We start from the raw sequence: 19,605 nt of genomic DNA on the forward strand, positions 1-19,605 counted from the left end.
TGCATCCAAACAGGCAACAAATATAGTTCAAAGTGAAACCTCCTATTTTGGATCATAGCGTTGTGGGGAGAGGTAGATTCTGCAATAGAGCAATTAAAGAACAGAAGAGACTCGGGCTTAATTAGCTTAATTCTGTTTGACCAGATTTCAAAACAGATGGCATTTGAAATTATGACAACAGTGGCATTCTAACTCACAAGAGTGTGTCGTGGAGATTGGGATAGGGATATGTAGATAAAAGACAAGGGAACAAGGTCTAGGAGACAGGGAAAGGGGACAAAATAGTAAAGTATTTTGGAGGAAATTTACAGAACGATAACATTTCATTCTAATCACCTAATGAAACAAGGCATCTTTAAAGTTGTGATAACCAGCTGTCAGTGTGTTGTGACTACATGTACAAAGGCTGCTCCACTTAAACTGTAAAACTTTTCCCAGTGTGAAGTAGGGGCATATTGACAAAGGTGATTTGTGATACCTAAAATCTCTTCCATAAATGAACAAGTTGCATGGCAAAGGCAGTTGTTGATAGTGCAGCTGCATTTAAAATAGGAGCTTGTTCCTCAGTTTGTTATATCCCTAAGTAACATGGCTATGCTGCTACAACTCTTCAGTGCAGGGAGTATCTTATTCCCCAATGGGACATACGAGAATGTTTATTTTGGTAAGGATTTTGCCAGGATGACTAAGGGATGTGTGTTATGCTCAACCAAAATACAAAAGCAATGTACAGACCAAAACCTAGGCGTTTGTGCAGGACTCTTCTGCTCCACCCTTCCCCAAGCCTGATGTGGCTATCAATCTTGATAGTTTGACCTCGCATGCTTAAGACGTGGTGTATAATTTCCAGATACGTGACCAAGTTACTTGTTGAGCCCACGTCTCTGCTTGGGGCTTCTGCTGGCCCTGCTGCTTGCCCATCAGAGATGTGGAGCAGTGCCACTGGCTTGGTGGCTCTGGCTGAAGGCCGTGGTGAAGGTGCAGACATACTCAAGTGTTGTGCTTTTGCTCCTGTACAGTGTTTTCTTCTCGTAGCTTAAAGTCAAGCTTTGCCAGCAAAATTTGCACGCAGGGAGCGTTTCAGTGATGTAGAGCTCATTACGCACCCTGGCAGGACACTCCCCGTCTAGACACCTCTATCTCTGCTTAAATGCTGAAGGTGTAAGTCACTTGGAAGAAAAGGAATGATAATTGTGACAAACAGTCATAAGTCCATTGCAGCCTATCTCTTCAGTGTTGGAAATAGTCATCACCACGGTGTTGCCTGATCGGCGTATAAAACCTGTAAGAAGCAGTACTGTTTATGTTTACATTATTCTGACTTTTTACCACTGCACTGCAGGGGAAAAATCTGAAAGGCTTGTGGTTTGGAACGGGAAAGAGAGGCATTTTCTGAAACCACTAGATAATCAAATTAAAAAATATTTTAATTGTTCCAGCCCTAGAGCCAGTTTTGGGTAATATGGGGCCAATTAGATTATTAAAACCACAATTTCTGATCACTATCAATTATTCTTACTGCTTGGGACAACCCAAACCTTTGGGAAGATGGTTTTGATTAGGTATCTACGGCCTTTTCACCTATTTCTGGTAGCTGCATGATTAAGGGGATGCTTCATTAATGCCACAGTTAAATAAGATACAGTCACTACTTAAGCTAAAGTTATCTTTAAGTAGGAAGGAAAAAAAAACACACACAAACACCCACCCCTTTGTTTTTTAATAGGAGAAAGTAGGTCTGCAAGGCCCACTGAAGATTGTCTCCATATCCAACAGATGTAAAACTTTTCCCTAAACCAAACTCTTAGTATTGCACAAGAAGTCAAAATTCATGGTTGTAGCATGCTACAGAAAGAGAGCAAGAGACTCAGAACATCGTCAGTATCATAGTGACTTTTTAATTTATTTTTTTTGTAGAAGCTGAAGGAAAACTGCTGTTTCAAGCAAGAGTTACATGGTGTCTTTATTTCTACTGCCCACTCTGTCACTTTTGGTACCCCAGCTGGTTAGACCTGTAGTCATGGTCTGTGGCCCTGGTGAGGTTCTTCAGGTGTGGTGCTGCTTGTTGTGCTTCACCTGAAGGGCTGAGACCTGCTGGGACCAAGATGCCATGGGACGATTAAAGTTGTCCATATACTTCTGGATTTTATTTGTCTTAAGAAAAATAAGTGAGCACAGTGTCATATGTGATTATGAGGCTGAAGAATTTGCGCAGGTGTCTGAGGCTTTAAGATACTCTAGGGGTGTGCCATGTGAACTGAAAGTGGTGTAGAGATGTCCTAACTCCTGAAGGTAGGTAGGTTTTAGAAGTAAGGTGTTACGAGATCAGCTGACACGGCTGGAAAAAAAAATTGCAGACAGGTGATCTAAAAAGTCTGTGTATCCAAAAGCTTGTCTGCTCAGTGATATCAGTTGGCTGAATAAAAAGATATTATGTTCTTCTCTGGAAGCCTTGAACCTGCTTTATCCTCAGACCATCTTAGCTATAACAACACTATTTCTTGACTGGTGACTCTTGCAGGTTAGGATGGTAATCGTATTGGCAGGAAGTGCAGCTTAGCAAATGGAATTTTTGTGAGGGGATTTTCTGCTCTTTTTTTTTTTTTTTTTTTCCTTGATGATTAAATTTCTACGGCACTTAAACAGCATGTATTGCAAGAGACCTGGGTAAGTACATACCAATCCACATTGCTGCGTGCAAGAAGCTACAGACACACTGCAGCATCTCTAGCGAGCAAAACAAAACCTCTTTTTCCTTAAACATTTAATTGTGTGACTACTCATGGTGATGAAACCAACATATGTTGTGCTTCAAAATCCCAACAAATACATTTTTTTAGTTTACAGTCAAAACACAGTTGAGTTGCAACATATTTCACAGTTCAACATGAATATCAGTAACTAAAAGAGATCACTACTTGAAAGTTGTATGCATATGGATAAATGATATGTATGAATGGTATATCTGTAAAGAGGTAATGCGATTGCTAGGAACTGAACATATACATTGTGTGTATTTTAAAATCTTTGGTTTGATATTTTCTAAGTCTCAGGAAATCTACTGAGAAATTGTGTAGCCCCTTTGTCCTTTGTATTGTATCAGGACCATGGCTGGTAGGGAAGAGAGATTAGGCAGCTACCTACTATCCAGTGCAACAGCTCCCTTTCCTTTGAAGGTACTGCCTGCTTTTTTGTAAAAGGGGAATGAGCCAGTGCTGCTGCTTTTCTGCTGTCGGTATGCATGACTAGGGAACAAGCTGTGGCCCCCAAGAAAGCTACCTATTACTACTGTAGGGTAGGGATAGATTACTTCTCATCTTCATCTGGAGGGAAGGAAAGCAGAAATTCTCTTATTTGTAGCATCATGCAGGTGGTTCTTGAAACAACCCATTTGTTTGTCCTTCTCAGGTCAGAGTACCTCCTCATCCAATGTTCTGTTGAAGTTGTTTAAACAATATTGTTTGTCATGTTAATGTTTTTTGTAACACAAGTGTTGGCTGTAGTGTTTTAGCTTTTCTTTTAGATGTTCTTACCCAGTCGTCAATGAACAAAGTTCCTGACAGTCGTCTGTGGAGAGTGGCTCTACTTCACTGCCCTGTTTTCCAGATAGCCAGATGACAGAGAGAAAAGAAGAAGTGGTGGGAACAGAAAAGCTCCGTGAGCAACTTCCTAAACAGGAAAGATCAGATGTACAAAGCCAAGATCGTGCTAGTACTAGTCCGGTGCTACCAGAGTCTGCCAAATTTACAGCACTGTAAGGCCAGTTTACTTTACAATTTTGTACTTCAAAGATATGATGTAAGCTGTTTTGTTTCATTGAGTAGAAATGACATAAACTTTTAATTAACCTCTCTTTCTTTTTGTTTTATTGAGAACAAGAAAAAAGTTCCTCATAGTAGTTTTGAAACATTTTTGTGTCAAGTTACCAGGGCAACAGGCAAAGGCAGATAATCTACCGGGTAACTTCTCAGCAGGACAGTTCTGTCTTGCAAGTAATAAGTGGACCTGAAGCATCTGTACAAGATGAGCTGTCCGTGGATGCAATGCATGTGTTCATAGATGAAAACGGTGAGTTTCTCTAGTTGGAATAAGTGCAATATGTGAAACAATTAATTCTGAAACCTTTAGACTCCCTAGAATTGTATTTCTCTTCTTATCTGTTACTGATTGCTTGTTTTCTGTGTGTATGATAGAAAATGGCTTAGTAAGATCAGTAAATTTACCGTTGGATCAGCAATAATGAGAGAGTTCAAAATTCAACTGGCACAAACGTGAGGTATGCACAGTGCTGTATCTGCCAGAAGTTTGTCTTCCAAACATTACCCTCGAGAAGTGCAGGTTTAGCTTTGCTTTCCAGAACCTCTGGCACTTTGGGCCTGGGGAGGATGGGGGTGTGAAAGGAGGAGGGTCTGTACGAGGATGGCAGGGCAAAATGTTCCTCTTCTTTACTGTTGTGTTCTTCAGCTGAGCATGAGTAGGTGCTGACTCAGGCTGAACTCTGGTAATGCTGTGGTTGCTCCTGTTCAGATTCGTGGTCTGCCATCTCTTTCAAGTGAATTGACGAGTGAACTAGTTTCTCTCAACGCTTGTGCTGGAGCACAGTTGCTCTGCAGCTATTACTGGAGGTTGAAGCTGTAATATGCGTGGTGGTGGTTTGTTTGAACTCCACGTGGAGCCCTGTGAGGTCCTGGCCAATACCTCTGAATGGCAGCCATCCCAAAAGCTGTGTTTCCTTTAAAGCTGCCTTCAAAACCAGTGTGGAATGAATACTCCTCATAGCTGGGATCCTGATCCCAGAGTTTTTTGGTTTTCTACCGACTCCTCATGGCCCTGCTCGCAGCCCTACAGCTGCTACTGATGTGTTGTGTGTCTAAGAGCAGCAGAACATCATGGCCTCTGGCTGAATGAACAGTGACCCTTTGCTTCTTGCTGGGTGTGCAAGGAGAAAGTAACAGTGGCTATGCTTTTAGCAGAATTTTTCACTGCTTTGTACCTCCTGACCTCACCTTTGTGAACATAGAGAACAATTCTGTTTTGTAGTGAGCTTATGTTCATATATAGGCTTTTTACATTTACTTCACGTACCTTTTAATGATGGTGTAGTCCTTAAGACTCTGATGAATCTGTTTCAATGGATGCTGTTTTAATTTGGCTTCGCATCATTCTTGTGCCCAGCACTGGAAAAAGAGGTCAAATCTTCACTGTAATCTGTGCTCTGATCTATCTGAGGTTTTTAGTTGTTCAAATGTTAATTTCATTTCTTCAAAATAAGCCTATTATGAAAAACTATATTTAGGTTTAGAAATGTGCCTGATCTAAGATATATTTTGATGTGGAAAAAAAAACATCATATAACTTAACTGTTGTTTTTTTTTTTTTTTTCTATTTCGTAAAGGGGAAATTAGATCCTGTTATTTAAAGGCTGGATGTCAGAAGGAAGGAAATTTTCGACATCAGATATCAAATTGTGATTGTATTTCAAATGCTCAGTAAGTAAGCCCTTATTTTTAGAAACGTTAAGAGCTTTCATTGCTGGAAGCTATGAAGCAGATTGTAACTGTGAGAGATGCGTGTGAAGAAGAGAGCTGGAGGATAAATGTGTTAACCTATTCGAGAGATGTCAAAACATGCAATTTTATTCTGTACTAGAACAATGACTGCTTTATAAGAATATCGATAAGGAAAAGTGAAAAGGAAAACCAGCACAAGTCAGTGAGGTTTTCATTACTATCTGGGAAAAGCCAAAGTCAAGTGTGGTGATATAAACAAGACAAGACAGTAAATAAAACAAGGTGAGAGACTGTTATCAGGTGTTCTCTCAACTTGAATTGTCTTGCTCATTTCCCTTACCTGTTGTGTTCTGTCAGTATCAGCCCGTGACTCTATTTCCTCTGAACTTGAGCAGCAGAGCCTTTCATCTTGCATGAAATCTCTAATGATAATTTGCCATTCTGAAAAAGGTATCTGAACAATTTTCAAGGTTTTTTTTGGAGTGATGGCGTAAATCCCACATTCACTCTTGTGGTTTCTGTTCTCTGATGTATTATGTTGTTATGCATGTTTGCAAGAAGAATTTTAACTATTGGTAAGTATTTTTATTAAATTATATGTTTTTAATATTGTTGTAGAGAATTTGGAACTGTCGAGTTAGGGGGTGAGAGGGGTTGTTAATAGCAAATATTGTTCTTAAAATGTTTGGCTTTTGGTGGAGACTTCTGAAAAGCTCAGGAGTATGTTAAGAACATGTTAACATTTTAGATAGAATGCTGTTAGGATAGAGATGAGGATGTTTTTTATTTTCAGTAGGTGAAGACTTAAAAAAACTAATTAATAAAAAACTGGTTCCATCCACAGTATGTTCCATTTCTTTAGCAAAATGGAGGGACAAAAAAAAACAACTGGTAGAATTCTGTTTTGATTAAATATCAAACATTTTGTTTTGGGGTTATTTAACTCTTGCGACTTTTTTTTTTTTTTTTTTGATTGACCTTGTATAGGATAATGCCCTCCCCTCCCCAGCCCCAACATAGTTACATGGATTGAATCTGTCCTAAATTCACAAATAGTTTAAGGTCCCCTGATATCTATCAGTTAATCTGCTTTTTTGAAAAGAGAACAATCTTCCTTCTCTTATGCAAAGTCCTTCTAAAGCTGTCTACTAGATGTTTATGTAACATCTGTATCTTGCCATACCACATTAAATGCAGTTTTTTAGTTTGTGGTTTGCAGACCTCTAGAAATGTGAGTTACTTTTAAGGAGTCTGCTAAATACTATTAGCAAATGCAAGTCCAGATGTTCTCTGCAGTCATTTTCATGCATTTAATTTATAAAGACTAGTACCTTTGCTGGAAATCTTGGAGTGTAGTAGCAGTTCAGACTGAAACAGAACAAAGCAGCAAAGTTCAATGTGTTCCCAGGACTGATTTTGTATACGAATGGGAAGGGAGAGCACAAGAGCTTTTCTAAGAACAGAGCAGCATGAAGGAAAGTACAAAGCAGAAGTTCACATGAAAAACAAGGAAGGAGAACCAGGAAGCATGAAGCATGCCCAAAGCTGTTTTTGCAAGGGCAGTTAGTAATATGACTAGGCCAGAGAAATTAATGAGAGCTGTTTGTTCAAGCGGCAGTTCCTACCATCTGTGCATTGATTTAAGGGTAGCATGGGAAAGAAAGAGTTTTCATTTTCTCCTCAGATGCTCACCATCAAGTAAGCTTGTACTTAGATGTTGTGGAACATTTCTTGCCTATAGAAAATAGAGGGGCAAATCTGATTAATCGTCCTTAAAAACAGTTCAGGAATGAGGCATCTTTCTTTCCTTGTTCCCTCCTACCTCCACCAGCAGGTATGCACACCAGTTATGTCAGGTTGGTTTCTTGGCTATGGTTAAAGATAAGCCAAATAGTCACAGTTATCAAATAAAGGTCTTTTCATTACTACACAAAAAAGCAAATATATAATAATAATAATAATAATAATAATAAAAGCTCAAGGCTTAATCAATGCATGTTTCAGTTACAATCTCTTTTGTATGTCTCTGTGGAGAGCTCTCCAGAGAAATTATTCACTTGAGGTTGGCCCTCCTTTGATAGAAATGTTCAGTATTAAATAGATTAAGATTATAGTATACATTTCCCCAAGCCAACAGCAAGCTATCTCTTGTGCTGTCATTGTGAAGGATAGGAGGACTTCCTGGTATCATTTACATACCCCCTGTGTTTTTTGCGTTGTTTCTTATGAGAAGTCCATACCAACAGAAGAGGCTGCTGTTATGGAAGAGTAGTGGAAAATAGCTTAGCTTATCTCCCAACCCATTGGAGAGTTAACTAAGGAGAAGACAATGGCCCTGCAGTGCTTCTTCTTGAGTATTTGAGGTGGTGTAGAAATAACAGCTTTAAAATTTGTATATGAATGCAATGGTGAGCCATCCAAATTAAATTTTATGCGCTCAAAGGATGTGGGAGAAAATTAGTACCTGGACATAAGAGGTAGCATCCTCCTTGAATAGGAGGGATAGGGTTTTGATCTCAGTGAGCTCAGATTGCAGAAGCTAGAATAAGATGGTGGAGAAAACATCTAACAAATCTGCAGTAGAAGTGTATAAGCTTTTAAAACACTTATCACCAATCACGTTGTCTCTACTATGAAGATTAAGCTGCTCCTAAAGCAAAAACATCAAACTGAGTTAAGCCAGTGAAGTAACTGCATGGATGTACATGGGCTGTGCCCTGATGCACCTCTGTGAGGTGGAGAACCAGGGACATTGCTCCAAGCTGGTGGTGGCAAGAGGCCCCTGGCTTTGTGGCTGTTTTGGGGAGAAGCGGTAGAGCACAGGTGCTGTCACTCCTGGGGCTGTGGGACTTCTGGGCAGTGCTGCAGCTTGTGAAAGGGGAAGAGGTTTTGACTGAGGAGGGTGTGAACCCTGACTGGTCTGTCGAGAATACAGTAAGTAACATATGAATTGGCCGAAGGTAAATATACCTTTTGACTAAGTCAAGCAAAACTGGATAAAGTATTTAAGTCTATGAAATAATATTTAAATATGACTTGAAAGAAACCATTAAAAAGAGCCTTGAGGCAGACTAACTAATGATTAACAATCTTAAATTCAAATTACAACTCACTGTTTCTGTCTATTGAATCCCACTGTTGTCTGCTCCAGGAGTAAAGTCTTAACCAGTCTGGCATTTTACAACAGCAATTGTTAGGAACGGAAGTTAAAGTGGTATTTGTATGGCCTGTGAGCAGTTTAGATTAAACTGCTTGGCATGGCTTCTGAAATCCAATTCTCTCAAATAATGCAGAGTCTTAGCACTGCCACTTTCTCACAGAAGCGATGCTGTGTTATGATTTCTTCTGTTCTTCGCTTGTAAAGGCTAGGTGGATAACCTGAGAGAATAAAAATGGATTAAAATATGCCATAGAAAGCTGATGTCCAAGTTTGAAGAAATTAATGCTTTCATCCTGAAGAGGCTCCTTGACATTGGAAGCAATCTTGTCTGAAGGGATTGGCTGAATTCAAATACCAGCTCTCATCACCTCTTTTTGGCTCTACTCTGTTGTGAGATGATCCTTGGAGTATTCTCCAGTTTATCAGCGTTAATATATATTCTACCAGATGCTATAGTAGTTGGCCTAAAAAAAGACATTACCTGTACCTTTAGTCCTTGTCCTGGAAACTTTCAGAACTTCTTAAAGATAGCATAAACACTCATTAGTAACTTCTAAAATTATCTCTTAATTCTGCCAGAGATTGTTGAAAATTAGAATAGTTTTACATTAACTTCGTATTTGTCTCACCAAATTCTCTCACCAGTCCAGCTTCTTAAATATTTAAATAGTTTAAATTTAAAGTTCATCCCTGCATTGTAATGATCAACAAAAAAAGATGATGTCTTTTTCATCTCTAACCTCACTTTGCCAGTGATTCTTGTTAGTGAGTTTGGTGAATTACTTCAACATTGGCAGGTAGCTAATCAATTCCCCAATTGTCCATGTAATTACCTTGACCCAACTTTTGTCTGCTGTCTTGCCAGCAGTCACTGGAATGGATTCCCTGTGGAGCTAATTGCCTTAAACTTTGATGCTCCCATTTCCTTGCCAACTTCACTTCTAGCCCTTAAGTGCTTTGTGACAGACTTTGACAAGACAGAAAGTGCTTACTGTATTTGAAGTTCATGGATTACGTCAGAACCTAGTTGCAGAAAGACCTTTTGGATTTGTTTTGGAGTGGGAAATCTGAAATAGCTTTCTCACCCTGAAAACCCTTCTTCTGCCCCATTACATTACGCTCCTTACCAATCTTTGTCTCTTTTACAGTGAATCCTTAATGTTTCCGTGCCATGTGGCTTAGGTATATGGATGGCTTCCGGGAAGGTAGAGGAGGACAAGAAAGTTTGCATTTGTGTAAAACTGGTGCCTAGTATAAGCTCAAACAGCCTTTTTGTATGGTTAGTTTCTTTTGATAAAATGGTTGCAAGGTTTAAAACCCTACCTGTATACAACAGTTACAATCTCCAGTTAAAAAAAAAAACAACACACAAATCTTCCCATTGATTGGTGATACAAAGTAAAACCTACTGTCCTTAGCAATAATACATCCTTAAAAACATGGAGTGAAAGGATGTCCAAGTGAAAGCATTGTTAAGAGGTGTATAGCTGGTTTGGAGGTTAGTACAAATGCATTGGAGTTGGGAAATGCCTTACCAATTAGGAGGTGTCACTCTGATGCATCTCTTCTGTCTGTCACTGTGTGACAGAAAGCAGATGTTTCAAAAGAGTGTCTTTTAACTACCTTGACTGTCTCTTGTAATTAAATAACTAAATTATTAAATAATTAAATAACTGAATCAGTTTTGATTAGCAGTGAAAAAGATAAATGTGAGCTATCATGCTATCTTGGGGTGACATGTAAAGTGGCTAATAAGTACCAGTAAAAATGTAGCCCCCCCCCCCTAAAGTTACAGTAATCATAATAATAGAATTAACATGTTCTGCATCAGCAGCACAACCTGTCCCCAGTACGGAGATCAGTAGCACCATAAGCTACCAACGTCAATGTGTAAATTATAGTGCACTTATATACTCTGTGTATACTTGCTGTATCAGGCTACTCTTTTTTTTTTTTTTAAAATCATTTGATTATTTTTCTGCATGTGCTTTCTTTGCATGCTGCTCTTCTTGTTTAGAAGATCATGCACCCTCTAGTGTGTTTGTGTACATGTACATATTGGAGAAAAATGTGTCAGTATATGTAACCTCTCAGCAACGCAGGTTTCCTCAACGTGTTTGAAATACTGCCCTCTAAGAATTCTGCCTTTCTAAATGGCTTGGATGCCAGAGGCTGATAGATAGGCATGTTATCTTTCCCAGGTTTAGCTGCCATTTTTTCTCTCAAGTACCAAGTGCTAAAATAATGTACTGTCTGAATCTGTAGCCTAAAAATTTGAATGAGCACTCTTTTTGGTGACGAATAAGTGAGACAGTCATTTTACAGTTCAGTGGTGGGACTTGGAACCCTATCTGCTTCCTTAACTTAGGTTGAAAAAAGACAGGAAAAGTAAGCTTACATTAAACTTGTGGGCACTGATGTGATACGCTTTACTGTTTTGATAGTTTCTCCTACCAAAAAGGTAATTCCAGTGTTTAAAATTGTGTGTAAAATTGTGTTCTTAGTGTTTGGAGAAACCTCGAACACATCTTACATTAAGATACAGTAATGTCAAGTATAATGTTGTTAAATAGCTGTGACAATCCCTGAAATGGCCTAATGATTATACATTCAGATTATTTGTTCTTCCTGCTTTGCCTTTTAAAACAACTTTGCAGATATTCCTAGTTAGAAAGAAACTATCCAAAGCTTCCATGGTACTGCCTGAAGCAGTTCACAGGCATGGTAGCATGGTGGCACTGTAAAACTTGGTTGTTTCCCTCTGTAAGTTTTAGTAATGATGTATCACCATGATTTTTATCTCAACATGTCATTTTGACAGTTTAAGTGAACAAACTCAGTTTCAGGAAGGGCTGGATTAATTTCCAGAAAATGTCACATTTTTCCTAGGCTGTTTTGCTCAGGTATATTGCAGTGCATCCCTGGTATGTTCAGATCTGAGATGAGTACAGATCATTCAATATCCCTGAAGAACATGCCAGTGTAGGGTCACGGTAGATACTCAATAGTATCTATGGCTGTTTGAGCATTTTGCTATGCTTCCTTATGTTTGTTTCCATTTAAAGCATTGAGCTTTTTTAATGTGTGCGCAAACATGGATGTGCTACGGTTAACTACAGTTCCAAAAATACAGAAAGTGGACCACACACAATCCTGATGTGGAAATGTCCATACCAACCTGGCAGTGCTTGCTGTGTGAAAAACAGATGTGTGTAGCTCCAAGGAAAAACATTTTAGTGATTTATTTATTTTTTTTCTCAAGTAGAATAAAAGTGAAGAGCTACTTTTTAAGGCAGGGCCAATTTTCTCTCTCAAATCAAGTATTAGCTCTTATAAAGTCAACTGGAGTTGTGCCCAAAAAAGCTATGGAAGCATTATACTTATATTTCCATTTATAATTCCTTTAAGAAATACTTTTTTTTTTTTTTTTAAGAGAATCCAATTTATGAGAATAGTGCTTGTATTCTTGAGCCCATTTCCTTCTCTCCTGTATTAAGTTCCTGAAAAGAAAACAAACTCCCAAGCCCTGTGCAAGATGGTATCATCATACACCTGCATTGGTTTCGAAGTGATAGAGCTGGTGTCTGTTTAAAGCAATCCAAATGTTTACTGACAGCAGTTCAACTTGTATCACAAGTGTTTGATTCGTTGAAATACTTAGATGGGTTGAAGTGTTGTCCTCTTGTTGCAGTTAATCACTTTGAGTCTGGCAACAGTCAGTAGCAGCCATAAATTGCATTAGGAGGCTGATGTGCTGTACGCATGTAATATAAACTAGAGTTTAAAACAAATATGTAATGCTGCAGAAATGGATATATGGCACGCAACTGAAAATATCTGAGAGATGGAGCAGAAAGAATTATTAGACTTGCCCAACCCTGAGGAAAAACAAAACAAAACAAAACACATCTTTATCTTAGCCGCAGTTTCCCCCTCCTGCCTGGATGACATCTGGGCAACACGAAATCTGTTGTGCGTATATGAACTTAGCTTGCTATATACCTTAAAAAAAATTAAAAAAATCATTGTCTGCTTTATTCATAATGTATGTTTTGTCATTTACATAGATAATATTACACAATTTTATGTGTAATATTAATGTAACCTGTATCATTGTAGTTGTTTTTTTACATATGGTTCATCCATACCAGTATTCGTATTGTACTTTCCATGTTCTGAGCAATCAGTCCATCTAAAACAATGAAGCATTTACAGAAGCTCTGGCACTAAAACAAAACTTCTCAGAAGCTATATTCTTTTTTGATTTTAAAATGCTTTCCAGTATAGGTAAAGAACTCCATACAGAAAAAATAAATAAATAAAAATCTGCTTGTTTCTTGTTTTCTTCTGTTTCTTTGAGAATAGAGCATTTTTCAGCATTAGCTGAGCCAATAGATTAAAAAGAACTAATAGCAGCAAAAAGGTGACTAGCAAGTACTAAAAAAATAATTCAAGTTACCTGCCAGTGTAGCTTTTATGTGGCACAGAGTGCTGTGTTTCTGGCCCTGGGCAAAAGAGAGCTTCCAATCAACGAGTTAACTTAGTTGATTTGCAGTCATATCTATGAATAAGCTGCTTGAGTGCATTATACTCTATGAAAGCACCTATCTGAATGCCTTAGCAGTACTGTATGTCTCCTGTATTTATCCATTAATACTTTAGTATGTTCACCACTGGAAAATTCTCTAAACCTATGAGGAATAAGCATCATAGGAGAAAGTACTCCGATTATTTTATTTTATTTTATTTTTTTTTACTGTTAACTTTTTGAAGTGCCATTTTAGCATGAGAAAATACTATATGACTAAAACATCTTTGTATTTCTCAGCAATGTGACCGAAATTACCAAGATTAGCTCCTGCTCTGACAATAGGTTGCTGACTTAGTATGAAGGACTCTTAAAGCTGCTTAGCAGGCTATGCAGTTCTGCAACTGGGCACTTTTTAAAATGGCTTCAAGAAATATTTTGTAGCTCCTTTTGGAATTCAGTGCTTTCAGATGAGCTGGTTGCTTTAAGTGTAAAATTGCTTGAATGTGTTATATATGAGTATAGGGTATGTGCATGCACTGAAGACAGTGATGTTTGAATTCTGATAAAGCTAATGATTTTCTTAAAAAATACTCTTTGCAAACTCAGTAGCCTCTCCTTTTTCTGCTGGCTTGCTAGGTACAGGAGAGAACATTTGCGTTAGTGTGGCCACTTCAAATCTTTTCCTGGTTTTATTTTATTTTTTTTTCATCCCCCCTATCACTCTTTTAACACAGAGCAGGGAAGTGCTTTTGACAGAATGGGGAGGTGCTGCCACATGATGGCAGCAAAATCCTGCTCAGGAATGGGAGCTTCGGTAGTCTTGTAGTTTCTGGGGCTGGTGTCTACCCCACCTTTCAGATGGAGAGCTCAAAAGGATCTTCTAAAAGACTGGAGATAATGGTGCAGTGGGTGCTTGCTAATGCATTTAATTCCAGTAAAGTTGCTTCTTCTCAAAATGCATCCTCTAGTTTAACTAGTCTGTGCTGTTTGTGTTGTCAGTAATAGGCTTACAAATTACTGATTTACCTCCTTGTTACAAAAATTTAAAAAATAAAATCTGAAAAGAGAGAAACAAGGGTGAACCAAGCAGTAGTGTCTCACTTAATGAATATGATGTGCGCTGCTGCTCCTCTTGTAGTACTTTGCAAGACTTTAACAGTGGCCTTATATCATTTTCTGTCTGTTATGTCAGTAAATTAGTGCATCCAGCTTTCCCATTCTGTAAACTTGTGTACTGTATCTTATTACTGTTAGGAGTGGTATTGTTGTTAGCTAAACAAATAATAAAAACCACTCCTGAAGTCCTGTTGGATGAGTAGCAAAATGTCAACAAGATTTAAGAGAGACTTAATGTTTAGCTTGTACTCCCCTCAGCTGTAATCACTAAGGGAAGTTAAAGTATGCATTCTGAATTAACGTTATTCTCTTTGAAGCTGCTAATTTCTTTCCAAAATAAGTGAAGATTGCTGCTGCTTATTCAGTTTTTCCCTATTTGCTATGATTGGGCTTCTCACACAATCATCCAGTCTTAATGCTGTTCTTGCTTTTGCATATTTCAACTTGCTTACATAGTTTATGTTGCCTTTTAGTTTTTAAGTTGTCGTTATTTCATAGGACAGTTGGCAGCTGTAAATCACGGGCTGCTGGAAAAGGCGATTCCCCCAACCAGTGGATTTGGCCTCAGCGTTGGGTTATGCAATAGTCTGGCCAGGTTAGTGCTGGCGGTTCTGCGGTGGAGGCCAGGCGAGTGGACTTGTAGCAAGAGGTCTGGCTGGTGAGGTGTACAGATGATGAGGACATAAAATGGCGAGGAAGGCATTTGAGGTGAGAAGGAGCAAAGCTGCTCAGGTGGTGGTAGGAAGACGTCAGCAACATGATCGAGTAGTGGAGGTGCCGTCAGGGAGCTGTGGACTGCTATCGATCTGGGACTTCCAATCTCATTTCAGACAGCTGCATTTGTGCTTTCACATCATTGTGACGGTGTCAGTTGGGAGGTATTTTGAACGCACCTCAGATGAATACCTCGGAGGTGATTGCTGTGCTGAAAGGGAGCTTCCCACCTCTGGACTTCGCCCTGGTTCACAGCCATTGCTGTTTGGACTTAAGAGTGGCATTTTAGTGGTTATTACAAATGGCTTCAATTGTAGTATTATAGCTGTAGATATTTATGTGGCATGCTGTTACACTTAGTAGTGACCTAGACAGCTTCCTGAAGCAGTTTGATGGGATCTTGATGTTTTTGTATGCAGGAGTTTGGCTGTTTGCTATTGCAACTGTTGTGACACTGGTTACAGGGTTGCCTGTCCTAGTTTAACTTTCTCCTAATCGAGGTTAAAATGAAAGTTAGCCAAGCCCTGCAAAACATCTTTATTAAGCAGGGAATCCTTTGTAATTGTGTAACGTGTCTTTGTAATGAGCTTACCTTGAGAGGTGTTCAGACTCGAGGCTAGCTAATCCTTAACGAAGGGGATGACTCAGGCTGGGTTATATTTGAATAGCTTGAGCTAAATTGACAACAGTATAACACACACATACGTCCTGCCAAACAGTAACCCAAAAGGGAGAAGGAAGATTTTTCCAGTGCTGTGTAGTGATACTAAAACACTTCCACTGTTGTACCGTTGCTCAACTAGGTTATGTTTATTGTGTTCTTACAAAACTGAATTGTGAGCCAGGAAAAAATTCCTGGCTTTATGACCTTTTATCAGTAGAGGGTGCTATGTATCTTCTGCATTGGATCTGCATAGGTTGTATGTTTACCAAAGATATTTTTAGTTATTAATTTATTATTCAAAATTTGGTTCAATTATACCTTTGCTTACATTAGCAGTATGGTTTACCATAGTAGATCTTGATAACATTAATTTGATTCTGCAAACGAACAGATTTTCTGTTTAGTAAGGTTCCATGTTATACTGACATCAGCTTTGTTACAGTGATTTTATGATTAGAGAGTGCCTCTATTCAAGTATGGTAATAAATCTATGGAATCTACTTTACAGGCTTACAAAAACACAAATACCACCATCACATTTCTTTCTGGTATTTGCTTTCAGTGTGATAATGTCATCAGATGAAATATGACATTTAAGTAGCTGTGTAAGCATCGGGGAGTTAGCAGGTGAATGTGAGGAGGAGGTTGTGTGGAAAATAAGAATAAAGAATAAAAAAACTAGCAAACAGGAGTTGAGGGGAACAGAAAATGAGGGAAGAGTAAGAAAAGATACAGAGATACGAGGCTAATTAAATAAAAGGCATAGGAAGGAGACAAATGCCAGAAGACAACTCCCAGTTTTGAAATTATTGCTTTGGTGGCTCCGTCTTTCCATTCCCAGTGCCCTGATTGCCTTGTCAGGCATCTAAAGTTTCAGCTTTTTCCCACAGTTAGTGTCCCAGCTGCTTATGGCTCTTCTGCCAATTGCTGGTAGGTGGAGCTGTGAATTTTGCTGCTGAAAGCAAACAGAAAACAGACTGTGGGCTCTCCTGGCTTTTCAGTTATCTTCGAGTCTGGTGGGAGAGAATTTGATCTCCAAGATTATTCTTGGAAGAAGTCTTACGAGTAAAATGATTTTGATTTCTGAGAACTAGTAGAGGATAGTACCAGGGGAATATCTTGGCGTATCCATCCATCACTCTGCCAGTTCCATTCTTGGTAAACATGGGATAGAAGACATGGGCCAATTAAAAAAATGCTCTTGACTTTTATTTGGCTTTTGTAGAAAGATAACTAACAACGCAGAAATTTATTGAAGATAACCCTTCTCTTAAGAAGATATAAGGAGACACTATTCCCTTGCTGTGTTTTAAGTCACATTTTTGGCAGGGATTCCTGAAGCAGTGTTCCTGAACGCCCTGAGCTACGTTTGCCTTTTTCGTGCTGTGAACAGGGAACCCCAGGATTGTGCTCACAATGGCAAGGAACAGGACGGCTCATCTTAGGGAAACAAGGCAATCAAACCGGACAAGGTCACCCTTCAGTAGGGCACTTCAAAATATGGAAAAGGCTTCATTCATTAGCTGTTTTGAGAAACTTTTTTCCTGGGAAGTGTGCCTTTAGGCTTGCTCGCCTCTCTGCCTCCCCGAATCTGTCAGTTGAGACCCAGGCTCTTGGGTCAGTTTGCATCACTTCTGTATGGTTTCATTATTGTCTGTTGGCAAGGTGCTGTACAGAACCCATAAAGGAGATGCATTCTTATAGAGGGCTGGGCCATCAGCTGGGTCGAATTGAGCCAAGTCCTCATTTCCTAGTACTGCCCACAGGGAATGTGACAGCTGTCCTGAATATGTGGAACAGATCTGCTTCTGCCTGTAGCAGGAGGAGTGGAGAGTGTAGGGGAAGTCATTAGGGCTAAGAACATGGGGAGCGTTCGTGTCTGCTTGTCTGGTAGCTCTGCTGGAGTGGCAGCTGGCAAATATTAGGTCTGGCATCCAAACCTGCTACCAGTCAAGGCCTTGGTTTAAAAAACAAACAAAAAACCCACTGTGTGTCTCAGAGACCAAAGGCAGGATGATTCCTCTAGTGACAATCAGAGCTGCTGGTATTCCTGTTGGTCCAGACAGAGCTAGCAAGTCCTGGTGCAGAGAAAAAGAGAGTATGTGTGTTTCAAGCTGTTGGTGTGATAGTTCAGCCCTGCTTCTAAGCAGTCCAGGCACTGAACCTTGTCCTAGCACAACACTAGCCATTGTTAACACCCAGGTATGTTCAGGACAGCCACAATTGTGAAGCTCCTTTTGTTGGGCTTAACAAGGGTTTCAAGACAGGCTTTGGGAATTGTCCCCAAAAGCAGGGAAGGTTGAGTTTGCTAAAATTAATAAAGTTACTTGGGGGCAATCATAGGATATGCAAGATGAGTTTTGTTTTTGCCCTGGCACAGACTTCTTGGGTGACTGTAGGCAATGACTTCCTTTTCTTCCTGCTTGTCTTTCCTTTATGGCAAATGGGAACAGTAGATATTGACTACCTTGCATCAGGTAAAAGCTCTGAGCTGCTTGGATACAGAAGTAGTAAGAGCCCAAGGCAGGCGAGTAATGAGCTCTGAGCAGGGTCCCTAGAGTATCAACCCCACTTACTGTTGCATGTGCAACAAGTATTCAAAATAAATCTTTTCCACAAGTAACCATGATCTAATTTCAGTATAGTTCTTGCTGAGACCAAGTCAGTCATGCCATAGTAGCTTACCATTTTTGCAACCCAACAGGTATCGCTGCTGTAACTGCAGAGGATTTCCTAAAGTAAACTGTTTCAGTGCTGTATCTATAGCATAAAGCAGTAAATGTGGAGGTGAGGGGGAATCATCTTGCTCAGGGCCCTCCCAGGGTGAATTTAGGCTTGGTGCTGGGGATATCTGAGCTAGCCTTGTGTGAATTATTGATGTATTGCCATCTTGTGAGGGCAGAAGGAAGTTTCTTATAGCCTGAATTCTCAGTAGGTAAATTATTACTTACAAAATTCTGTGCAATTGGGACATAACTGGTTTATTACCTAAATAAACTTGGTTTAAAGCTAATCCAGTATCTCCACAGCAGCTACTCTGTGGTTCTGCACTGGGGATACACAGCTTTTGACCTGAATTATGAGAGCAGGTAAACAAGAGTGAAACTTTGACAAATAATCTATTATTAATAGTAAAGTAGCATGCTTGAGAGTAGTAGAGATTTGTAGACAACCAGAAAAAGGAATGGTGTTTTTCTTCCAGAGTTTTATGTCAGTATTAGTGGCCTTAGAGTATGCCACACTGATGTTTCTGGAAATAACTCCTGGACTGGGAGTCACATCAGGTAACTTGAGGTGTTTATCGCACAGATACCCAAATCTGGACTTAACGTATGGCCTGTGTTGGCAGTCAGAAAAAGATACTTCTGAAGTGTGATTCATTGTAGGTATTCATCTCAGGATGAGAAAAAACATGGTTTGGAAGTGTCCATTTCTCTGCAGAGGATGTAGAGAATGCATCTAAATTTGGGTTCTAACTGCTGTGGGCCTGGGCTAGATTTCAGGTATGGAGGTGGAAGACTCCATGTCCTTTGAGCCAACCTGTCTTCCTCCGGTAATGTTTCAGTAATACTAGGAAAATGCTGCTTTGTAAAACAGTCTCTTTCTGTTCTCTCCTCTGTGTGCAGTGAGATCCAGTTCAGCTCCTCCAGCACTACCACTTCAGAGAGCCAAGATCCATCTTCGGGGGATCAAGCAGCAAGTGCGCTTCAGCAGCAGCTGCTCCTCATGGTGGCACGAAGGACCCTTTCAGAAACCCCACGGGTACATTGTAATATCTCAGTTTCTAGCGTTTTGATAAACTGCTTTATAAACAAATGCTGCTGCAGGCTTGTTGCTGAGCCAGTTTTGTTGCTATCCTGTGCTTTTTTTTGCCGGGTACAGCTCACATGGGAGAAGATTTATTTTTATG

The 19,605-nt window shown here is 39.5% G+C and overlaps 1 protein-coding gene and 1 long non-coding RNA gene across 4 annotated transcripts in view; one reads left to right on the plus strand and one right to left on the minus strand.

The window, feature by feature from the left end:
• The window catches only part of PCNX2 (pecanex 2), a 151,908-nt gene that overhangs the window by 17,774 nt on the left and 114,529 nt on the right, over positions 1-19,605 (plus strand). The window contains exons 6-9 of the mRNA XM_068676779.1: positions 3,607-3,754; positions 3,923-4,068; positions 5,396-5,489; positions 19,322-19,457. Coding sequence (XP_068532880.1) covers positions 3,607-3,754; positions 3,923-4,068; positions 5,396-5,489; positions 19,322-19,457 — 524 coding nt within the window. The remainder of the gene's footprint in view (positions 1-3,606; positions 3,755-3,922; positions 4,069-5,395; positions 5,490-19,321; positions 19,458-19,605) is intronic.
• LOC137853915 (uncharacterized) lies at positions 1,879-6,999 on the minus strand. Of its 3 annotated transcripts, XR_011094832.1 has the most exons (5): positions 6,842-6,999; positions 5,851-5,964; positions 5,086-5,177; positions 3,534-3,595; positions 3,236-3,434 (listed from the first exon to the last, which is right to left on the minus strand). It is a non-coding gene; the product is annotated as an uncharacterized lncRNA (long non-coding RNA). The 3 variants fall into 3 exon arrangements; XR_011094831.1 differs by lacking the exons at positions 3,236-3,434; positions 3,534-3,595 and adding an exon at positions 1,879-2,091; XR_011094830.1 differs by lacking the exons at positions 3,236-3,434; positions 3,534-3,595 and adding an exon at positions 1,879-2,338.

This window comes from Anas acuta, chromosome 3 (assembly GCF_963932015.1).
Source record: "Anas acuta chromosome 3, bAnaAcu1.1, whole genome shotgun sequence".
NCBI classification, from domain to species: Eukaryota; Metazoa; Chordata; class Aves; order Anseriformes; family Anatidae; genus Anas; species Anas acuta.